The sequence below is a fragment of the Microcaecilia unicolor genome, chromosome 2 (genome assembly GCF_901765095.1).
Source record: "Microcaecilia unicolor chromosome 2, aMicUni1.1, whole genome shotgun sequence".
NCBI lineage: Eukaryota > Metazoa > Chordata > Amphibia > Gymnophiona > Siphonopidae > Microcaecilia > Microcaecilia unicolor.
The window spans coordinates 464,634,541-464,653,984 of NC_044032.1; the positions used below are offsets into that span (position 1 = coordinate 464,634,541).

Here is a 19,444-nt window from a genome sequence, read left to right on the forward strand (position 1 = left end):
TGAGATGGAGGCAGTAAATAAGCTGGTTCATGTTCCAAGTCTGAAGTGCATAGGAGACAACAGTATCCGAGTAGGTTTTTCTCTGCACAGGAATAAGAGCAGAAGAATGAGATGGCTCTTCAGGTTCCACTGGATGGTAAACTTCAAATGGATTTTTTGAAATGTCCCTTAACAAAGTTGGTGAACATTTTCTAAATGAATGAATGAGCAAGTGGAAGCTATAAAAGTATTGATGAGGAAGACTCATCTGTCAATGTAACCAACACAATCATAGCAGGTGTAGGCCTTTGCACAAAGGATTGCCCAGTGGTAGGTCAGTCTGTACTGAGCACATCTGTTACAGTGTTGGGTAGCTTGAGAGAAGCGGTACGTATACTGCACTGATGGAGCTGTGAAAAGAGTCTTGGCGCCTCCTCTTAGTTGTAGGAGTCTCTAGGGCAGTTTCTCCAAATGGGTTAGTTTTACACATAGCATAACAGGAATGAACCCCAGTCCTAAGCTAGGGTATGTGGAGTATCACTTGCCGTAGTATTTGCATTGTGTCAAAGAGAGCTGCTTTCTGGAGGTCATAAGATAGAACATGTATAGGCATCTTATTCAGGTGCTTCATCAGTGCTTTGGCTGGAGCTGGTATAAATAGCCTCAGCTCAAGTTTTGGGAGGCACTTCAGAAGTGGCTGTGCTGTGAGCCTGGATCTTTCAAGGGAACCTTCCGCATGGGTGACTTGATTCCTAGGTAAGGGAGTAGTTCCATCCCGGTGCCATTAGGTGACATCACCCACTTTTGTGTGTGTATGACTCAGTCCTGTCTGTGAAAGAAAATAGGTTGTTTTGTGTTTTGTTTTGTTTTTTATTGTTGATGAATCTCATATCTGCTGCAGTAGCCAAAGCTGAATAAGGATCTTGGTAAGGTCAATGTTACTGTCAGATTTGTGTATGTAGACAATATTTATTGATGTCAATAGCTTGAAATTTACATAAACTTAAATATTACAAATAATGCTGCTGCCATACAGGCCAGAACTGACCTGTATTTTCATGATAAAAATTATACAGTGAACAAGTGAAGCACTGGTATTCACTGCACATATAATGGTGCTCAACCATACCATTTTACTTCTGGAGAAAGCAAAATATAGATGTTTACCTTAAATTAATATTTTAGAAAATATTTGGTATTCTCGATGCTTTTGTGTTTAAACTTTCCTTAGCAAGAAGGCAATCTCTGTCCACTGAACAAACATGAGATGTGCCAAAACCATAAATTTTATTTTTCGCAGAGCTTTCCTCTTGGTTAAAGTTTCATATTGAGCAAGAACCAAGTGTTCTGTAAAATTGTTCTTGAATGCTGATGATATCAACTACATGTGCATTTCTCATCTGCTGGCCTTCTATACACCCAAGTAGCTTTTGCTTTTAATTAACTTAATTTGAGGCCATTTAGGGATAACAAGTCAGAAATGGCATTGAGACATGAATGATAAGAGATTGCAGGATCAACATAAAGATCTTCAGCATAGTAAAACTCACTGAGGTCTAAAGTCTGGACTAGGGTTGCAAGAGGTGCCAAGAAAAGATTGAAAGCACTGGTGCCAATACAGAACCTTAAGGAGCAAATTAACAGTTCAAAAGGCTGTGAAGAATGTGTACCAGAACATACAGAAAATGTGCAGTTGCTAAGATACGAGGTAAACGATTTAAGGACAGTTCCCCTGCTAGATCTGATATGAGTAATTAATAGCCGATGATAAGCCAAGTCAAGTCGCCAACAAATTAGAGGAGACAATGACCACAAGATTGCCAGCATCATTTGAGTTTTGAATCGAATTCTTAACTGCTTCTAAAAGTGACCACTTTCTATAATAACAATAAAACTTTCTTTATAACCCGTTATATCTATAAAAGTCTAAGCGGAGAACAAATCACATACAAAATATAAAAGGACAGAACAATAAAAATGATTTCTTTACACAATAAACTATACAAAAATAACTATGTTACTCTAAAATTGCAACATACAGCAGATTAAAATTTACATGGTATTAAAATAATATCATATATCGGAGGAACCAAAAGCCTGAAGAAATAAATGAGTTTTCAATATTTGTTTAAACTGGTCCATATTTTGTATTGAACAAAGTTCAATGGGCAAAGCATTCCATAATTTCGGACCTTTGATGTGGGAAAATAGAGGATCTTCATTCTTCCAAATAAACCTGATGAAATGAAGGCACATCAAATATAAGCAGGTCATAATTGAGTGAGTGTAGCATATTTATGTTCTAGTGCATATCTTCAGATGAACAGTGATATCTGAGCTGGATTTCACAGTGACTTGGCAGAAGAGTATAAATTTGCATAGAGGTTACTGGCTGGGATTTGACTTAGGTCAGCAGTAACCTTTTGGCAGTCACTGGACAGTTTATCTCAAATGATTTTGTGGTTTTAGTTCAGCTTACAAATAACATGTTTGTCTCTATTTATTGCTGAAATCATCAATTTAATGAGTACTTCACTAGGCAGTTGTATATAAGTGGCCCTTCAGAATGCTGTCAGATTGATAAGAGCTTGTGGAGAGGCTGGTACTGCCACTAGCCTGCCCTGTGTACTTATTCTTGGAAATTTTTAACCAGCACTGCATTCTCTATAGTGTTTGAAAAAAGGGCAGCAGAGGCAAAGAGATCATCATGCATCACCATGATTGTTTCATTCCCATTGAGCTACTTATATTCATAGGTAACTAAGATACAGCTAGTTATTGATGTGCACAACTGCATTGATGCTGTTTTGATGTTTTTTTTTATTTATTTATGTGTTATTGTATTCCGCTTATTTTGTTTAGGCGCAGTATAAATAAAATACATAATGCTGTTCTCATGTGTTGTTTTACTGCAGGTCCCAAATGGGACCTAGTTACTAATTATATGTGTTAAATTTTAACACACGTAAGTAACTCTAGCTAATATTTACTTAGACACTATAGATTGGGACACAGTTTTATGTATGAGAATTTGTTTAGGGTACCAGAATCCTCCAGCCTTTCTTAGTAATTGGTATCGTAATTATTTTTGAATAGTGACAACTAGTCATTCCAGTTAAATAGTTTTTCCAGCACTGTCAGAAGCATGAGAGAACACACAAAATATAGGGATTTCAGACTAGATCTTTCCAAATTAAACAAGATTTGTTTGTTTTTCTGGTTGTTGCTGGTTTGTGTCTTCTCTCCCCACCCCCCACCCCCCAATAGTTGTACCATACAGAAACCTGTTACACAGATAATGTTTCGTAGAATATTACGCATTTCAATATTTTAAAAAATATATATATTTTTGTGGATGAGCACCAGTATTGTAGTGCTATTGTTCTGACATCTGGAAAGCTGTACCACGTCACAATTTTGTAGTCCATGATTGCTCTTTTTATCAGTACTGCATAATCTGATTTTGTGTACAAGAAAAATATGTAAGCCCCACTTTACATAGGGCATCTAGGCCAGAAATGGAGCCTCCAAGTTAAGACATTCACTATTTCCAGCCTGTTTTACATAAGGCTCTTATGTAAAATATGTTTAAGGACTTGCAGGAGTGCATGTGTATTTGCATGTATGTACACCAGGAATAGCCATTTTATAAGAAAACATGTTCATAAAAGACGGCATCATTCGACTTCTAGGTGTAACTATCGGCGAAGTGCCAGATTTCACCAAAATACACATAAGTTGTCAAGTAGGGGAACCAAGTTCCAAAAGTATAATTGTTACATGTATAGGTTCATTGCCTTCTCAATTACTCTTTCAAAGCCATGCCTGAAACAAGCAATTTGTAGATTTTTATCTGTGTCTTCGAGGAGATAGTAGATGACGGCAGAAAAAGACCTGCATGGTCCATCCAGTCTGCCCAACAAGATAAACTCATATATGTATACCTTACCTTGATTTGTACCTGCCTTTTTCAGGGCACAGACCGTACAAGTCTGCCCAGCAGTATTTCCTGCCTCCCAACCACCAGTCCCGCCTCCCATCACCGGCTCTGGCACAGACCGTATAAGTCTGCCCTCCACTATCCTCGCCTCCCAACCACCAACCTCTCTTCCTCCACCTGCTCCGCCACCCAATTTTGGCTAAGCTTCTGAGGATCCATTCCTACTGCATAGGATTCCTTTATGCATATCCCACACATGTTTGAATTCCGTTACCGTTTTCATCTCCACCACCTCCCGCGGGAGGGCATTCCAAGCATCCACCATCCTCTCCGTGAAAAAATGCTTTCTGACATCTTTTTTGAGTCTGCCCCCCTTCAATCTCATTTCATGTCCTCTCGTTCTACCGCCTTCCCATCTCCGGAAAAGATTTTTTTTGCGGATTAATACCTTTCAGGTATTTGAACGTCTGTATCATATCATCCCTGTTCCTCCTTTCCTCCAGGGTATACATGTTCAGGTCAGCAAGTCTCTGCTCATACGTCTTGGAACGCAAATCCCATATCATTGTCGTAGCTTTTCTTTGCACCGCTTCCATTTTTTTAACATCCTTCGCAAGGTACGGCCTCCAAAACTGAACACAATACTCCAGGTGGGGCCTCACCAACAACTTGTACAGAGGCATCAACACTTCCTTTCTTCTGCTGATCACACCTCTCTCTATACAGCCTAGCAACCTTCTCGCTACGGCCACCGCCTTGTCACACTGTTTCGTCGCCTTCAGATCCTCGGATACTATCACCCCAAGATCCCTCTCCCCCTCAGTACCTATCAGACTCTCACCGCCTAACACATAAGTCTCTCGTGGGTTTCTACTCCCTAAATGCATCACTTTGCATTTCTTCGCATTGAATTTTAATTGCCAAACCTTAGACCATTCTTCTAGCTTCCTCAGATCCCTTTTCATGCTTTACACTCCCTCTCGGGTGTCCACTCTGTTGCAAATCTTAGTATCATCCACAAATAGGCAAACTTTACCTTCTAACCCTTCGGCAATGTCACTCACAAATATATTGAACAGAATCGGCCCCAGCACCGATCCCTGAGGCACCTTTCCCTCCTCCGAGCAAACTCCATTTACCACCACCCTCTGTCGTCTGTCCGTCAACCAGTTCCTAATCCAGTTCACCACTTCGGGACCTATCTTCAGCCCATGTAGTTTATCTAGATGTAAAAGCCAACAGAGACATTTTTTTTTAAACTATGGTATATATGTATATTTCCATTCAAAATCAGGAATACATGGGTAATTTTTTTGGTCCACCCCAGCCATACCCAGAACACACACTCTTTTAATCAGTACATCCTATGGCATGTGCACATATAAAGAGCAGCATTGTTCACACGAGCAAGGCAGATCTATAACTTGGTGCCTGCAGTGTACTAAGTGCCAGGAAAATTGGTATATGTGCTCATAATTGCACTACTTGCTATTCTATAAGGTAGCAGAATGCCTTAACACATAAATGCAAGGGGGGAAACACTTGTGCAGGATATGGTCATGCCTCCAACTTATGCACATAATTTATAGAATACTATAAGAACATAAGTATTACTATACTGAGACAGATTGAAGGTCCATCCATCCCAGCATCCTGTTTCCAACAGTGACCAAAGCAGTACAATACATTTTATGCTGCTTATCCTAGAAATAAGCAGTGGATTTTCCCCAATTCCATTTTAATAATGGCTTATGGACTTTTCTTTTAGGAAGCTATCCAAACCTTTTATAAACCCTGCTAAGCTTACTTCTTTTACTACATTCTCTGGCAAAGAATTTCAGAGTTTAATTACACTTTGAGTGAAGAAATACTTTCTCTGATTCGTTTTAAATTTACTACTTTGTAGCTTCATCGAATGCCCCCTAGTCCTAGTATTTTTGGAAAGAGTAAGCAAACTATTGACGTCTACCCATTCTACTCCACTCATTATTTTATAGACCTCTGTCATATCTCCCCTCAGCCGTTTTTTGTCCAAGCTGAAGAACCCTAGCCGCTTTAGCGTTTCCTCATAGGAAAGTCGTCCCATCCCCTTTATCATTTTCATTGCCCTTCTCTGTACCTTTTCTTATTCCACTATATCTTTTTTGAGATGCGGTGACCAGAATTGCACACAATATTCGAGGTGCGGTCGCACCATGGAGCGGTATAAAGGCATTATAGCGTCCTCATTTTTGTTTTCCATTCCTTTCCTAATAATACCTAACATTCTAGTTGCTTTCTTAGCTGCCGCCGCACACTGAGCAGAGGTTTTCAACATATCATCAACGATGACACCTAGATCCCTTTCCTGGTCGGTGACTCTTAATGTGGAACCTTGCATTACTTAGCTATAGTTCGGGTTTCTCTTTCCCACGTACATCACTTTGCATTTGCTCACATTAAACGTCATGTGCCATTTGGATGCCCAGTCTCCCAGTCTCATAAGGTCCTTTTGTAATTATAAGTTATGTGCATTGCATGATGCACTTAGGCACATCCATTTATGTCTGATATACCTAAATGCAGGCACACCAATTTGATTATATTCTGGCATTCTAGAACAGCATCTTGGCTTACAGATGCTGTTATATAATTGGTGCTCAGTATGCAACCTCAGCATGCCTAACTGGATGTGCCAAGTTATAGAGTTGCCCTGTAGTGTCAGCAGCTCTTCTAAAGTGACCACCTGTATCTATTATTAAAATTGTATGAGAAGCAGTCTACAGTAATCCAATGTTAAGTTTACGGAATAGAAGATTTATAGAATATTAACAAATTGTGTACATTACATAGCTTTTAGCAGGGATAGTGCTCGGCAGACTTATACGGTCTGTGCCCTGAAAATGACAGATACAAATCAAGGTAAGGTATACACAAAAAGTAGCACATATGAGTTTATCTTGTTGGGCAGACTGGATGGACTGTGCAGGTCTTTTTCTGCTGTCATACTATGTTTGTAATATTATACTGGCATGTATGTATCCGTAGCCTGAACAAAAAATGTGCTATAAATCTGATGTCTTATGGATATATGGAAGGACCTTTAATTCCTATATATGCTGTAACTATGGTTTCTGATTTTAGGCTTTAACCAACAAATGCCAATAAAACATCCCCAGTGCAAAAAGTAAAATACTGTGGGTGTTTTTTGGGGATAAACACTTGAAAATATCCACTTCCTCTAGCACTTTTATCATTCCTCTCCATGTCTGCTGTAGATTCTCCACTCTGTTTTTGTGCCTTTTTGCTGCTGACGCCACCTTAGCTGCACCAATGTATGTATTAGATTCCACTGGAAATGACACCCAGTAATGGCACTTGCATCATGGAACACCAACTTATTATATTCTCTTCTCATCAAACTCCAAATAAACATCCAAGAATAGAAGCCCTAATTATAACTAATCCTTGAATAATCTAATGTAAATATACAATGTGTGTGTTTGTTGTTATATATAGATACTATTTTTTTCTTCAGAAAAGTACCAAAACTGCTACAGAAGTGGGGCGGACCTTTGCCACCATGTTTTCGGACATTGGTTTTCGGCAGAAGCTTCTTGAAACCAAAACCGAAGAAGAATTTAAGGAAGCTTTGGTACACCAACGACATCTGTTAACTGTGGTGAATCAGAGGCCCTCAGATGTGAATGAGGGCCATAAAATACAGAGCCACAAGCCTCTCAAGGTATTTGGGGGAGAAGGGGAGGGTGGTTACAGTGCCCTTTTTCTTTGATCTGTTTACTCTTCCTGACTTTTAGACAGTATGGATGTTCTGGAATACCTGTGCAACGTTCAGTATCCCAGAGGTGTTCATATATGCTTATGAGACTTTGGTGATTACCTGAAGAATCCTGCACATACCTGTGATTAGATAGGGCAGAGTCTTTCTATGATTTCCAGTAGTGCGTGATTTGCACTAGCTTTTCAGGTTGCATGCCATGTTTCCCCTTGCTCACCCCCCCCCCCCCCCCCCCCCCCCCCCCCCCCCCATGTTGTATTCTGATAATAAACAATCACAAGATACTTTCTGCCCTTCCTGAAACCAAGCTCTGAGCAAGCTGGAAGGTGGAAATCTTTCCTATCATCTTTCATCTCTAAAAGTCAAGTGTGTTCATGGGCTCTGCAGGTAATTAGAGTGTGAGAGAGAAACAGGAAAGATACACTTGAGTATTTTTGCTGTGCAAGGATAAGTACACTGTATCTTAGAGTCATAGGCTTGCAAAGCAGAGATCATTAAGAGATCTGGAGTGTAGGCCCATAGATCCTCCTGCCCATTTGAAAAATGTGAAAAATCGCTATTGCAGCCTCCTTTCAAGCACAATCCCATAAAAAGAGATTAGACATCATACTACCAAACCAAAATAGCTGGTTTTGACTTGAGTGCTAACCAGGCATTTTCAGTTGTACTATCCAGTTAAGTATCCCAGAAAAAAGGAAAAGAGAGTACTCAATATATTGCTACACAAAAAAATCTCTCAAAATTTACAAGTGGCAAGAAACTGTACTTCTTCAAACGACTATAATTCTGTGGAGTGCATTGAACTATGGAAATAAAATGAATAGGGGAAAAAAAGCCTCCGAGTCTAGCCCAGCCTCCAACCCAAACAGTTAATGTTAGTAACAAAGGTTGAGAGAATTTACTGAGTGTCTTGTCTTCATCGGCATAAAAACCCCCAAATTTCCAAAGTATAGAAAATGCTAAATCTCCACAGAATAACTAGGGATCCAAAAGAATGCGAAAGCTTGAAAACTTAACTTTCAAATGCAGGTGCAAAACAACGTGTGAATCAACGGTCCAACATACCGACTTTGGCCAGAGTTTCGCTAGAAGTTGCTGTCTCAAAGCGTGAGTAACCAAACCGTTCAAACACAAGCATGCTTCCTGCTCAATGGTTGCCTGTGTTTGAACGTTTTGGTTACTCATGCCTTGAGACAGCAACTTCTAGTGAAGTCGGTGTGTTCGACCGTTGATTCACACGTTGTTTTGCACCTGCATTTGAAAGTTAAGTTTTCAAGCTTTCGCATTCTTTTGGATCCCTAGTTATTCTGTGGAGATTTAGCGTTTTCTATTCTTTGGAAATTTGGGGGGTTTTATGCTGATGAAGACAAGACACCCAATTCTCTCCACCTTTGTTGCTACTACTTCTACTAATAGCATTTATATAGCGCTACCAGACGCACACAGCGCTGAACACTTGACATAAAGAGAGAGTCCCTGCTCAAAGCTTGCAATCTAGGTACTAACATTAACTGTTTGGGTTGGAGGCTGGGCTAGACTCGGAGGCTTTTTTTCCCCTATTCATTTTATTTCCATAGTTCGATGCACTCCACAGAATTATAGTCGTTTGAAGAAGCACAGTTTCTTGCCATTATTGTAAATTTTGAGAGACTATTCGGTTAAGTGCCACTGAAAATGCCTGGTTAGTCCCAGCCAGGCGATTTAAATGGCTAGGAGCCTCTCCTGGCCGCTTAAATCATTTTGAGTATTGTGCCCTAAATATTTATAAGGACAGAATGTCCTTGCAAAATGAAGAGGGTATATTGCATATAATTAGTGATTTGCAGCATTTTGAAAAGTTCACGTGCACTTAGAAGTGTTAGCAGTATGACACAGCTTATCTCACAAAAGAGAATAGCTATAGGTACTATTCAAACTCTTTAAATACAAAGAATTGAATACATTCTTCTACTTCTGCTTGTACTACACCTTTCTTGTTGCTATTGTAAACAGATGGCATCCAACATTCTGTTAATTTCCCAGGCACTAAATTATATGTTAAGTGTTGAAGGGAAGCCGGAAATACTTTTTTATAGGAAAGGATTAAAAGTATTTCTCAGCGAAGTCACCTAGGCCTGTAATTTGAATGTTTGCAAGATGTTATTCAGATAACTAAATCTTTGTGGGAAAAGCCAGCTGTTCCCGGAGATCTGGCCAAATACTATATTTTCAAGTATGAGAACAACTGCTGTGGGCTGAATGTCTCCAGGTATGCATCCACTTATGGATTAGGGGTTTTGTAGAACAGACTTTAGTGTCTGCAGCAAAAGTCCTAAATCTTTAAGTAGTTGAATTTTCATGTTTGTATTTATTGACATTTTTCATAAATTTCACAGCATAAACTTTAAGCAGTTAATGCTCAGAGACAATTTGATAATTTTATGACTTAAAACAAATTCTTTTTTCTTTCTTTCTTTAATCCCTTTACTTTGTGTCTTACTGAGGATTTGCTTCATTTGTTTGATAATTACATAGAAAACAAGAATCTAGAGCTGGTTCTGTGGCTTAGCAATAGCCCTGTGTGCTGCAGTTGGAGAGACTCTAACAATGCCAGCAGTACCAAATGCTCAGGCCTAGGAGAGGTGGAAAGGCAAGTGTTGCTGCAGGGGCAAGGCCTACCAACCCACAAGCAGCTCAGAGATTTAGTGGAGAAGTTACTGAGCTGTGGTAAAAGCTGGAATTTTTCTGTTGCTTTCTTTACTGTGGGAGTCACTAATTCATGGTGGTAAGTGTATCCCCCCCATGGTATTCCACAACAGTCCCACCTCCCTAAAGTCATTACTTATCTCATGGTAAACAGGGTGGAGTTCCCTGGTGTCAAGGGTAAAGGGGCAAGAGTGATCTCCACTTGCTCCAGCACTGGGTTCAATATGGCTCTAGCTGACTCCTAGGGATACAGTACCATGAGACTACCACTAGTTGTCAGTGCCATTTTGAACCCAGTGTGAGAAAGGGTAGGAGTGTTTGGGAATTGTTCCTGTCCTCTTACTCTAGACATCAGGAGAAACCCCCCAGGGAATGAGCAATGCCCTCAGGGGATTGGGAGGAATTGGGGTGCAATAGTGGGGTTGCTCTTTTGCCTTGGGGGACGGGGTGGTTAGAAGTGGATTGTGTGTGTGTCTAGCATTTACCATCAGCCTCTTTAAGAGTGCCCTGTGCACTTCTAGCTTTGAGCTGACATCATTTTTCCAGGAATAAAGCAGCTTGCAGACTTCACTGCAAGCTGCACAATTCGATGTGCATACTAATGAGGTATTTTGCATGCATTTGTATCTCATGTATCCTATGGTAACATACTTTTAGCTTCTAATTTTATATCCATTTTGATAACAAGAACTTTTATGTGTGGTTCTTTCAAGGAGAATCTTCTTATAGTACATTTAATTTTAGTATTTTTTTTTTTTTTTTTTTACAGTTTGATGCATTATGTATATTGTGTAGCTAGTCCTAATACACAGCTTCTGTTTCAGAGTGTTTTGTAAAATGGGCCCTTTAGTGACTTTTGGTCAGATATACAAAGTATTTTCCTCTTAGACTCAAAGGGCCCATTTTACAAAGGTGTGCTCTTTTTTTTTTTTTTAAGCACACGCTAACCATGTAGATGCCCATAGGAACGTTATGGGCGTCTACATGGTTAGCACACGCTAAAAACGCTAGCGCACCTTTGTAAAAGAGCCCCAAAGGGAGTAATTCTATAAAATACACTAACATTTTTGAGCCTATTACCTGTGTAAATGTTTAGATTAACAATATAAATGCCCATATATATATGAGCATATGTGTGTAAATTCCAAAAACCCACTTAAGCTCTCTTCTGTAAACACACATGTATCTCACATAGTGCACATTTTATAGATAGGCAGAGCTTAAGCTAGACTTGCATTTATGTGAGTAACTTATAGTATTCTGAAAGTTATGCACACATCTCCAGCATTTAGGTGCAAGCTGTCTTTTGAATTGAGTGTCACATGTATGATTATCTCCCAGTTGGTCAGATGTCATATGTGTGTGCCCGATGCAAAGAGCTCCTAGCTCTCAGAGAACATGTCTGTAGGGCAGGGCGAAAGGGCGGGGCCAACCGTATTTTTGAAAGAGATGGGCGTCCATCTTTCCTTTCGAAAATACGGTTGGGGGAACCCAAATCTCGACCTAAATGCTGAGATTGCCGGATTTAGAGATGGGCACCCTGGGTTTTCCCCCATAATGGAAACCGATGGCGCCCATCTCAAAAACGAACCAAACCAAGGCATTTGGTCGTGGGAGGGGCCAGGATTCGTTGTGCACTGGTCCCCCTCACATGCCAGGGCACCAACTGGGCACCCTAGGGGGCACTACAGTGGACTTGGCAAATTGGTCCCAGGTGCATAGCTCCCTTACCTTGGGTGCTGAGCCCCCCAACCCCCCCCCCCCCCAAACCCACTCCCCACAACTATACACCAGTACCATAGCCCTAAGGGGTGAAGGGGGCACCCACATGTGGTTACGGTGGGTTTCTGGTGGATTTTGAAGGGCTCCCATTTTCCACCACAAGTGTAACAGGTGGGGGGGGGGATGGGCCTGGGTCCGCCTGCCTGAGGTATACTGCACCCACTAAACCTGCTCCAGGGACCTGCATACTGCTGGCAAAAAGAGTTCTTAAAGTTATTTTTTTGAGGGTGGGAGGGGGTTAGTGACCACTGGGGGAAGTCAGGGGAGGTGATCCCCGATTCCCTCCGGTGGTCATCTGGGCACTTCAGGCACTTTTTTGTGACTTGGACCTAAAAAAAAAAGGACCAAAAAAAGCGGACCAAATTCTCACCAGGGACGCCCATTTTTTTATATTATCGGCTGCAGCCGGCCATCTCTTAACCACGCCCCAGCATGCCCCCATCCCGCCTTCGCTACCCTTCTGACACGCCCCTGGGAACTTCGGTCGCCCCGGCGACAGAAAGCAGTTGGGGACGCCCAAAATAGGCTTTCAATTATGCCGATTCTGGTGCCACTGAGAGAAGGGCGCCCATCTCCCGATTTGTGTCGAAACATGGGCGCCTTTCTCTTTCGAAAATGAGCTGGAAAGTCAACATTGATTTAGTGAAGGGAAATTTTGCCTCACCAATCTACTACTACTACTTAGCATTTCTATAGCGCTGCCAGGTCTACTACATTTCTTTGAAGGGGTGAACATATATGTGGATAAAGGTGAGCCGGTTGATATTGTGTATCTGGATTTTCAGAAGGCGTTTGACAACGTACCTCATGAAAGACTCCAGAGGAAATTGGAGAGTCATGGGATAGGAGGTAGTGTTCTATTGTGGATTAAAAACTGGTTAAAATATAGAAAACAGAGAGTAGGGTTAAATGGTCAGTATTCTCAATGGGGAATGGTAGTTAGTGGGGTTCCCCAGAGGTCTGTGCTAGGACCGCTGCTTTTTAACATATTTATAAATGACCTAGAGATGGGAGTAACTAGTGAGGTAATTAAATTTGCTGATGACACAAAGTTATTCAAAGTTGTTAAATCATGAGAAGATTGTGAAAAATTACAAGTGGACTTTACGAGACTGGAAGACTGGGCGTCTAAATGGCAGATGACGTTTAATGTGAGCAAGTGCAAAGTGATGCATGTGGAAAAGAGGAACCCAAATTATAGCTACATCGTGCAAGGTTCCACCTTAGGAGTCACAGACCAAGAAAGGGATCTAGGTGTTGTCGTTGATTATACGTTGAAACCTTCTGCACAGTGTGCTGCTGCGGCTAAGAAAGCAAATAGAATGTTAGGTATTATTAGGAAAGGAATGGAAAACAAAAATGAGGATGTTATAATGCCTTTGTATCGCACCATGGTGTGACCGCATCTCAAATATTGTGTTCAGTTCTGGTCACCGTATCTCAAAAAAGATATAGTGGAATTAGAAAAGGTGCAGAGAAGGGCAACGAAAATGATAAAGGGGATGGGACGACTTCCCTATGAGGAAAGGCTAAAGCGGCTAGGGCTCTTCAGCTTCGAGAAAAGGTGGCTGAGGGGAGATATGATAGAGGTCTATAAAATAATGAGTGGAGTTGAACGGTGTAATACAAGTGAATTTTAAAGATTGTTTTTCAACTCTGTCTTGACCGACCAGTGCACTCAGGGTCTGGATTGTTGATTAGAAGTAATTCTGTTTAAAAATGATTGTTAACTTTGATTGTGTGAAAACAAGTTGGAATGCAGAAGATAAGAGACAGCTTTAATTAATTTGTTATGTGAAGGGAAAGATGGAGCTTGTTTTCGGGTTCAGACTGGCCATCTGGACTAGGAAACATGTGACCACGTTCCCACAGTATAGCTTGTTTGCCTAGACAGAGAAGCATTCTGTAATTTTCCCTAGCTCTGAACCTGAGTTCTGAGCGTAATAAAAAGGGGAGTTTCTTTCTGTGAAATCGGGAGCTCATCTGTGAGTAACGTACGTACTGCATTGAGGATCTGTTTCTGGTCTAAAAAGCTCCTGGCACAGCAATTTGGAACTACTGCCCAGCTACCGCATGCCCCGGTCAGTAATTCCATTTTTTACGTGTGTCCGATACGTGCAGCAGAAAATATTTTTTATTTTCCACCACGTGGCGCTAACCAGCACTGAACGCGCGATGATGATTACTGCCCGGTTAATGCGTGAGACCTTTCCGCTAAGTCAATGGGTGGCGGTAAGGCCAAAAAAAAGACCTTTTTTTGCAGGCACACTGAAAAATGGACCTGCATGACAATCGAAATTTAATGTGGACAAGCATAAGGTTATGCAGACAAGGAAAAGCAATCCTGTCTATAGGCATTACAGTGCTGGCTTCTGTATTATGCATCATTAGGAAAAGAATCTTGGAGTCTATGGATAATACACTGAAATACACAGCTCAGTGTGCTGTGATCAGGGCTGTGGCATCTGTACACCAAACCTTTGATTCATCTAAAGTACTGATAAATATAACTTTAGATCCAGGACAGAGCTATGTATATACAAGTATAAAATGATGAATTTACCATATAATATCATGGTTTTTTTTTATTTTGAAACTAGAATCAGAGTTCTTACATTTTTACCGACTCAGACTCCACCCAGAATTGCTTTCATCAGCAACTCCAACTCCACAGCCCTGGCTGCAGTGGTTAAAAAAGCAAATAGAATGTTAGGAATTGTTTGGAAAGGAACAGATAATTCAGTGTAGAAATATTATAATACTGCTAACAGATTCATGGTGCTCTTGAGTATTGTGTATAGCTCTGGTCGCCACATCTCAGAAATGTAGTGTAACTAGAGAAAGTACAGAGAAGGGCGACCAAATAAAGGAATGGAACAGCTCCCGTATGAACAAAGGCTAAACGGGCCTCTTCAGTTTGGATTCGAGACTATTGAGAGGGAATGCAATCATTATTTCGAAACTCCCGAGGATTAAGGAGGTGAAACTAGCAAGTAGAAGACTTAGGGGCCCTTTTACCAAGTGGCGGTAAGCCCAATTCGGGCTTACCGTTCACCAATCAGGACTGTTCCTAATCCCAGCGCACTCCATTTCCGGCTGCCTGATAATATCTCATATTTTTCTCACAAGGCTTGTCTTCTAGTGTGAGGAAGGAAACTGTAGATCCTTCCTGCAGTATCTTGGAACCCCAGGTCTCTCATCTGGACTATTGTCATAAGTGTGGCCATTGGACTCCTATGAGTAAAGTGCCTGACCCAAATGGCCATATTTGTGGTGGTGTTCACTTTGTAATGCTGAATAGGGGAATTTGAGGCCCTAGTGTCTTATGTATTGTAAAGAAAGATTTTCAGTAATAGTGTAGCTCTAAGCAAGCATCCTAAGTTACCACCTAAAATACTGTAAGACTTCTACCTTAACTGGCCAGTCATCTTTTTATTTTATTTGTATAATTATACTACAGCAAGAGGCCCTCACTGGATGCCCACCGGAAGGGTGGAAGGCTAGATTTTAGGACTCAGGCTGTAAAAATACCAGCTAAGTTTAAAAATCTATGACTGGCTGAGCAAGGACTTGCTTTTCCTGCAAGTTAATATGCGTTCTAGTTTAAGATATATCCACTGAAATAGTGGTGGGCCAAGCTACATAGCTTGGTGCAGCTGAAAAGCACTGACTAGGCCTGATAACCTACTAATGGCCTTATAGATGAGTCTTAATAAAATCAGGTACAAATTGAATGTAGCACTTATTAAAATGGAGTTTGTCTTTCTATAAGATGAAACTTAGATCATAAGATAATAGAAAAAGGGGAAGTGAAACTGATATGCTAAGAATAAGATGTTCTGGCAGAGGAGAAAACATGTTGACAAAAGAGGAAGTTGCACAATAATTTGTAATAGCTAGAACAGATATTTTTGGTATTAAGGAACAAGTTGTTTACAAGAACGGAAGCACCTGGCCGGATGCGAAAGTATGATCTCAGAAATTGTGAAATATTATAAAAAAATAGGTCCTGCCATAGACTTCTATTGAGATCTGTGGGTATAAAAGAAGGGAGATTTTGGCTTAATTTCGGAGTTCTCCCCAACGCTTGCTCAGACGGCAAGGCCCTGTGCGACTGAAACCAGAGTCTGTTTGATGTCTGTACTTAATTGAACAACTTGGTAAGATTAAAGTCTTCTTTCTGAAACCTATCTCTGTCTTTATTTTCAAGTATTCCTCACCTGTTACTTACTTTACAAACTAAGCTATACACACACCAGACACTCATTCTGTGTACAAAATACTGTTAGATTCTAATAGAATATATGTGGGAACACAAATGGCCAAGGAATCATTTAAATCCAGATAGACAGAAAGCTGTGGTCATGGGAATTAGATTGGAACAGAGCCTTCTGATGCCTCCACAACGCCGCAAACAGATTGTGGAGGCACAAACCCTCTGCACACCTCCGTGGAAAAGGGTCTTCCCGGGGGCGTGGAGAGGGGTTCAAGTAAAACATATTATATATGTGTAGCTAGGAATTCTTACCTGGGAAGACTGCATATTCCGCTTGCCAAGAAAGCAAAGTTGCTGATCTATAACAAGTGTTTTCCAAGGGCAGTAGAATAGTCCTCACAAGGCACTCATGGCTCCCCAAGAAATAGTTTTTTTTTTTCATGTTATAGCTATATAACCAAATGAGGTGACCCTGCACAACCACCATGACATCATGCATGTGCTCAATAGAGCATGTTAGAAAACTCTGGAACCTTTAGGGTCACTGTTTCAACCTGGGTTTACCAAGTGATGTCATCTAATTGTGAGGACTGATATCCTACCTGTTATAGATAAGCAGCTTTGCTTTTCTGGATTGGAGGATGTGAAATCTTTTCTATTTAAACTATAACTCCCCCCAGGCTTAATTATATCCATCTTAGGAAAAGGAGGAGTTTTCAGTTGTATCTTTGAATTCCCTGTCTGCTGTAATTATTTTTATTGTGTACCTACCGGGACTAGGGAGAGAGACTATATTTTAGTGGTTCATGAACCCATTTTCATTGATGTAATATTTCTTTCTTTTCCTTCCTTTCACTAGCTTCATGAGTTTTTTAACGTGGGGAAGGGAATATTTGATGATATTGCACGCAGATTGGCAGTATACCCTTTGGACTTCACCGACGGTACGTATGCATACCATTTATAAGTTGACCAATTTTTTTTTCTTTTTTATGTATTGGTATATAATCAATTTACAAGCCATAATACTTGAACAAGAAAATCAGAAAAGTAAATTTTACATCAAATAGAGAAAATAGGAAAATATTAATCCTCTTTAGACCACAATTAACGGGGGCCTGTACAATACATATAACTCAGGAGATAAGCTTCAAGAAATCATTTCACAGAAAACGCAATAACATGCTATACCCTACCCTTTTCATTTATCCTCAACTATGGGTAATACTAGTGTGAACCATTTTTAGATCCATAAAGGCACGTAATTGTTCTGAAAGAAAAAAAAAACATATTTTATCCCAGTGTACTTAACAACACATTTGCATGGGTAATTAAGATAAAAAGAAGCCCCCAATGCCAAAGTGTCTGTTCTTAAGGCCAAAAACGCTTTCCTCCTTTCTTGTGTTTGTTTTGTAACATCTGGAAATATCCAAACTTTTTTGCCATAAAATAAAGTTTGCAAATTTCAGAGGGATAGCCTTTTCACCACTTCCAAATCTTGCTCAAATATGAATGAAACCAACAACGTCATCCTTTCTGAATCTGCTGATAATGATGTTTCTAATAATTCAGATATATTTAATAAATCTTTCTTTTCTTGACGAATCATTTCCAAAAATTATCTGAGGTTCTCTTGTTAGGTATATAATATATCTGATTTATCGGAGGAATAGTTTCCGAGGTAAATTTCAAAACTTCAAGCAAATATTTCTTAAACACATCCAAGGGAGTAGTAACCGGAGATTTTGGAAAGTTCAGGAAGCGAAGATTTAATCTACGGTTATAATTTTCTATCTGTTCAGTTTTTTGATGAATTATCATTTTGTCTTTTACCACCATAGTGGAGCAATCTTATAACTTCTTAACATTATCTTTAATTATATTTATTTGAGTGTTAAATTCTATCTTTATGCCTTCTAATGAGGTAGATAAAGTATCAACAGTACTCACTAAAGTCGAAACTTCAGCTGTAGATCTGGCCACTGTATTATCCAGCTGTTGGAGAGCTTCCCAAATGTTCTCCAACGTTACCGTCTCTGGCTGTTTTAATAGTGCTACGCGCTCAGTTGAGGCACAAACAGGCCTCAAACCTCCCTGCAGTCCCGTCTTCTGAGTATCTCGATCCGGAGGTATACCCTCAACATTTTCAGGTTCAGGAGGCCTCCATTGAGATAAACATCCTTCGGGGAGAGGCAGTGGGTTGAGAACCTGGGGAGAAAGAGTGACATCCAGCCCCAAGTCTCCGGAGTCTCCTCCTCCCGGAGCAACAGCAGGGCTCCTCCCGGAGTTCTGGTCAGGGGCTCTGGTGGCAAATCTTTTGATAGACTTCTGCTGGGGTGAAGAGGTTCTGGCCATCGAGGAACCAGCCTTAACCGTCCCTTTACATTTGGTATGAGGTATCGAGATTGAGGAACAGTTTTAATTCAAAGCAGCTAGCAAGAGAGTTCAACCACGATCAACACCGTGCCGCCATCTTGACACGCCCCCCTCCGTTGGCCAAATTTTTAAGTACTTGTAAAGTTTAAGTTGCATTAAAAATGGCACCGCCATCACAGTCGTTAATATATCTGTTTTAATAAAATTTACTTCAAGGAAAACCAATTGCCAAAACAAAGTTAGGTTTTTTTTTTTGTTACATTTGTACCCCGTGCTTTCCCACTCACGGCAGGCTCAATGCGGCTTACATGGGGCAATGGAGGGTTAAGTGACTTGCCCAGAGTCACAAGGAGCTGCCTGTGCCGGGAATCGAACTCAGTTCCTCAGTTCCCCAGGACCAAAGTCAACCACCCTAACCACTAGGCCACTCCTCCACTAATCAGGCTAAGATTGCTTTCTAAAGTTTAGGCTATTCATTTTCCTACATTGCTATACTGTGTAGAAAAAAATAGTTTCTGTGAAATATGAAATTGTAAGACATGAACCAGAGCTCATGGGAAAAAAATAAACATAAGTTTAATGAACTACAGTCTCTTTTCAGCCTCACTTTTTTGGCATCACGTGTTAAAATTGTATATCAAAATGAGTTATAACATGTGTTTATAATTAAGTAATAATATGCCAGTAT

At 40.4% G+C, this 19,444-nt stretch overlaps 1 protein-coding gene across 2 annotated transcripts in view; it reads left to right on the forward strand.

The window, feature by feature from the left end:
- The window catches only part of SLC4A11 (solute carrier family 4 member 11), a 357,901-nt gene that overhangs the window by 238,085 nt on the left and 100,372 nt on the right, over nt 1-19,444 (forward strand). For both annotated transcript variants that reach the window (XM_030190992.1, XM_030190993.1), the window contains exons 8-9: nt 7,437-7,643; nt 17,240-17,324. In XM_030190992.1, the coding sequence (XP_030046852.1) occupies nt 7,437-7,643; nt 17,240-17,324 (292 nt within the window). The remainder of the gene's footprint in view (nt 1-7,436; nt 7,644-17,239; nt 17,325-19,444) is intronic.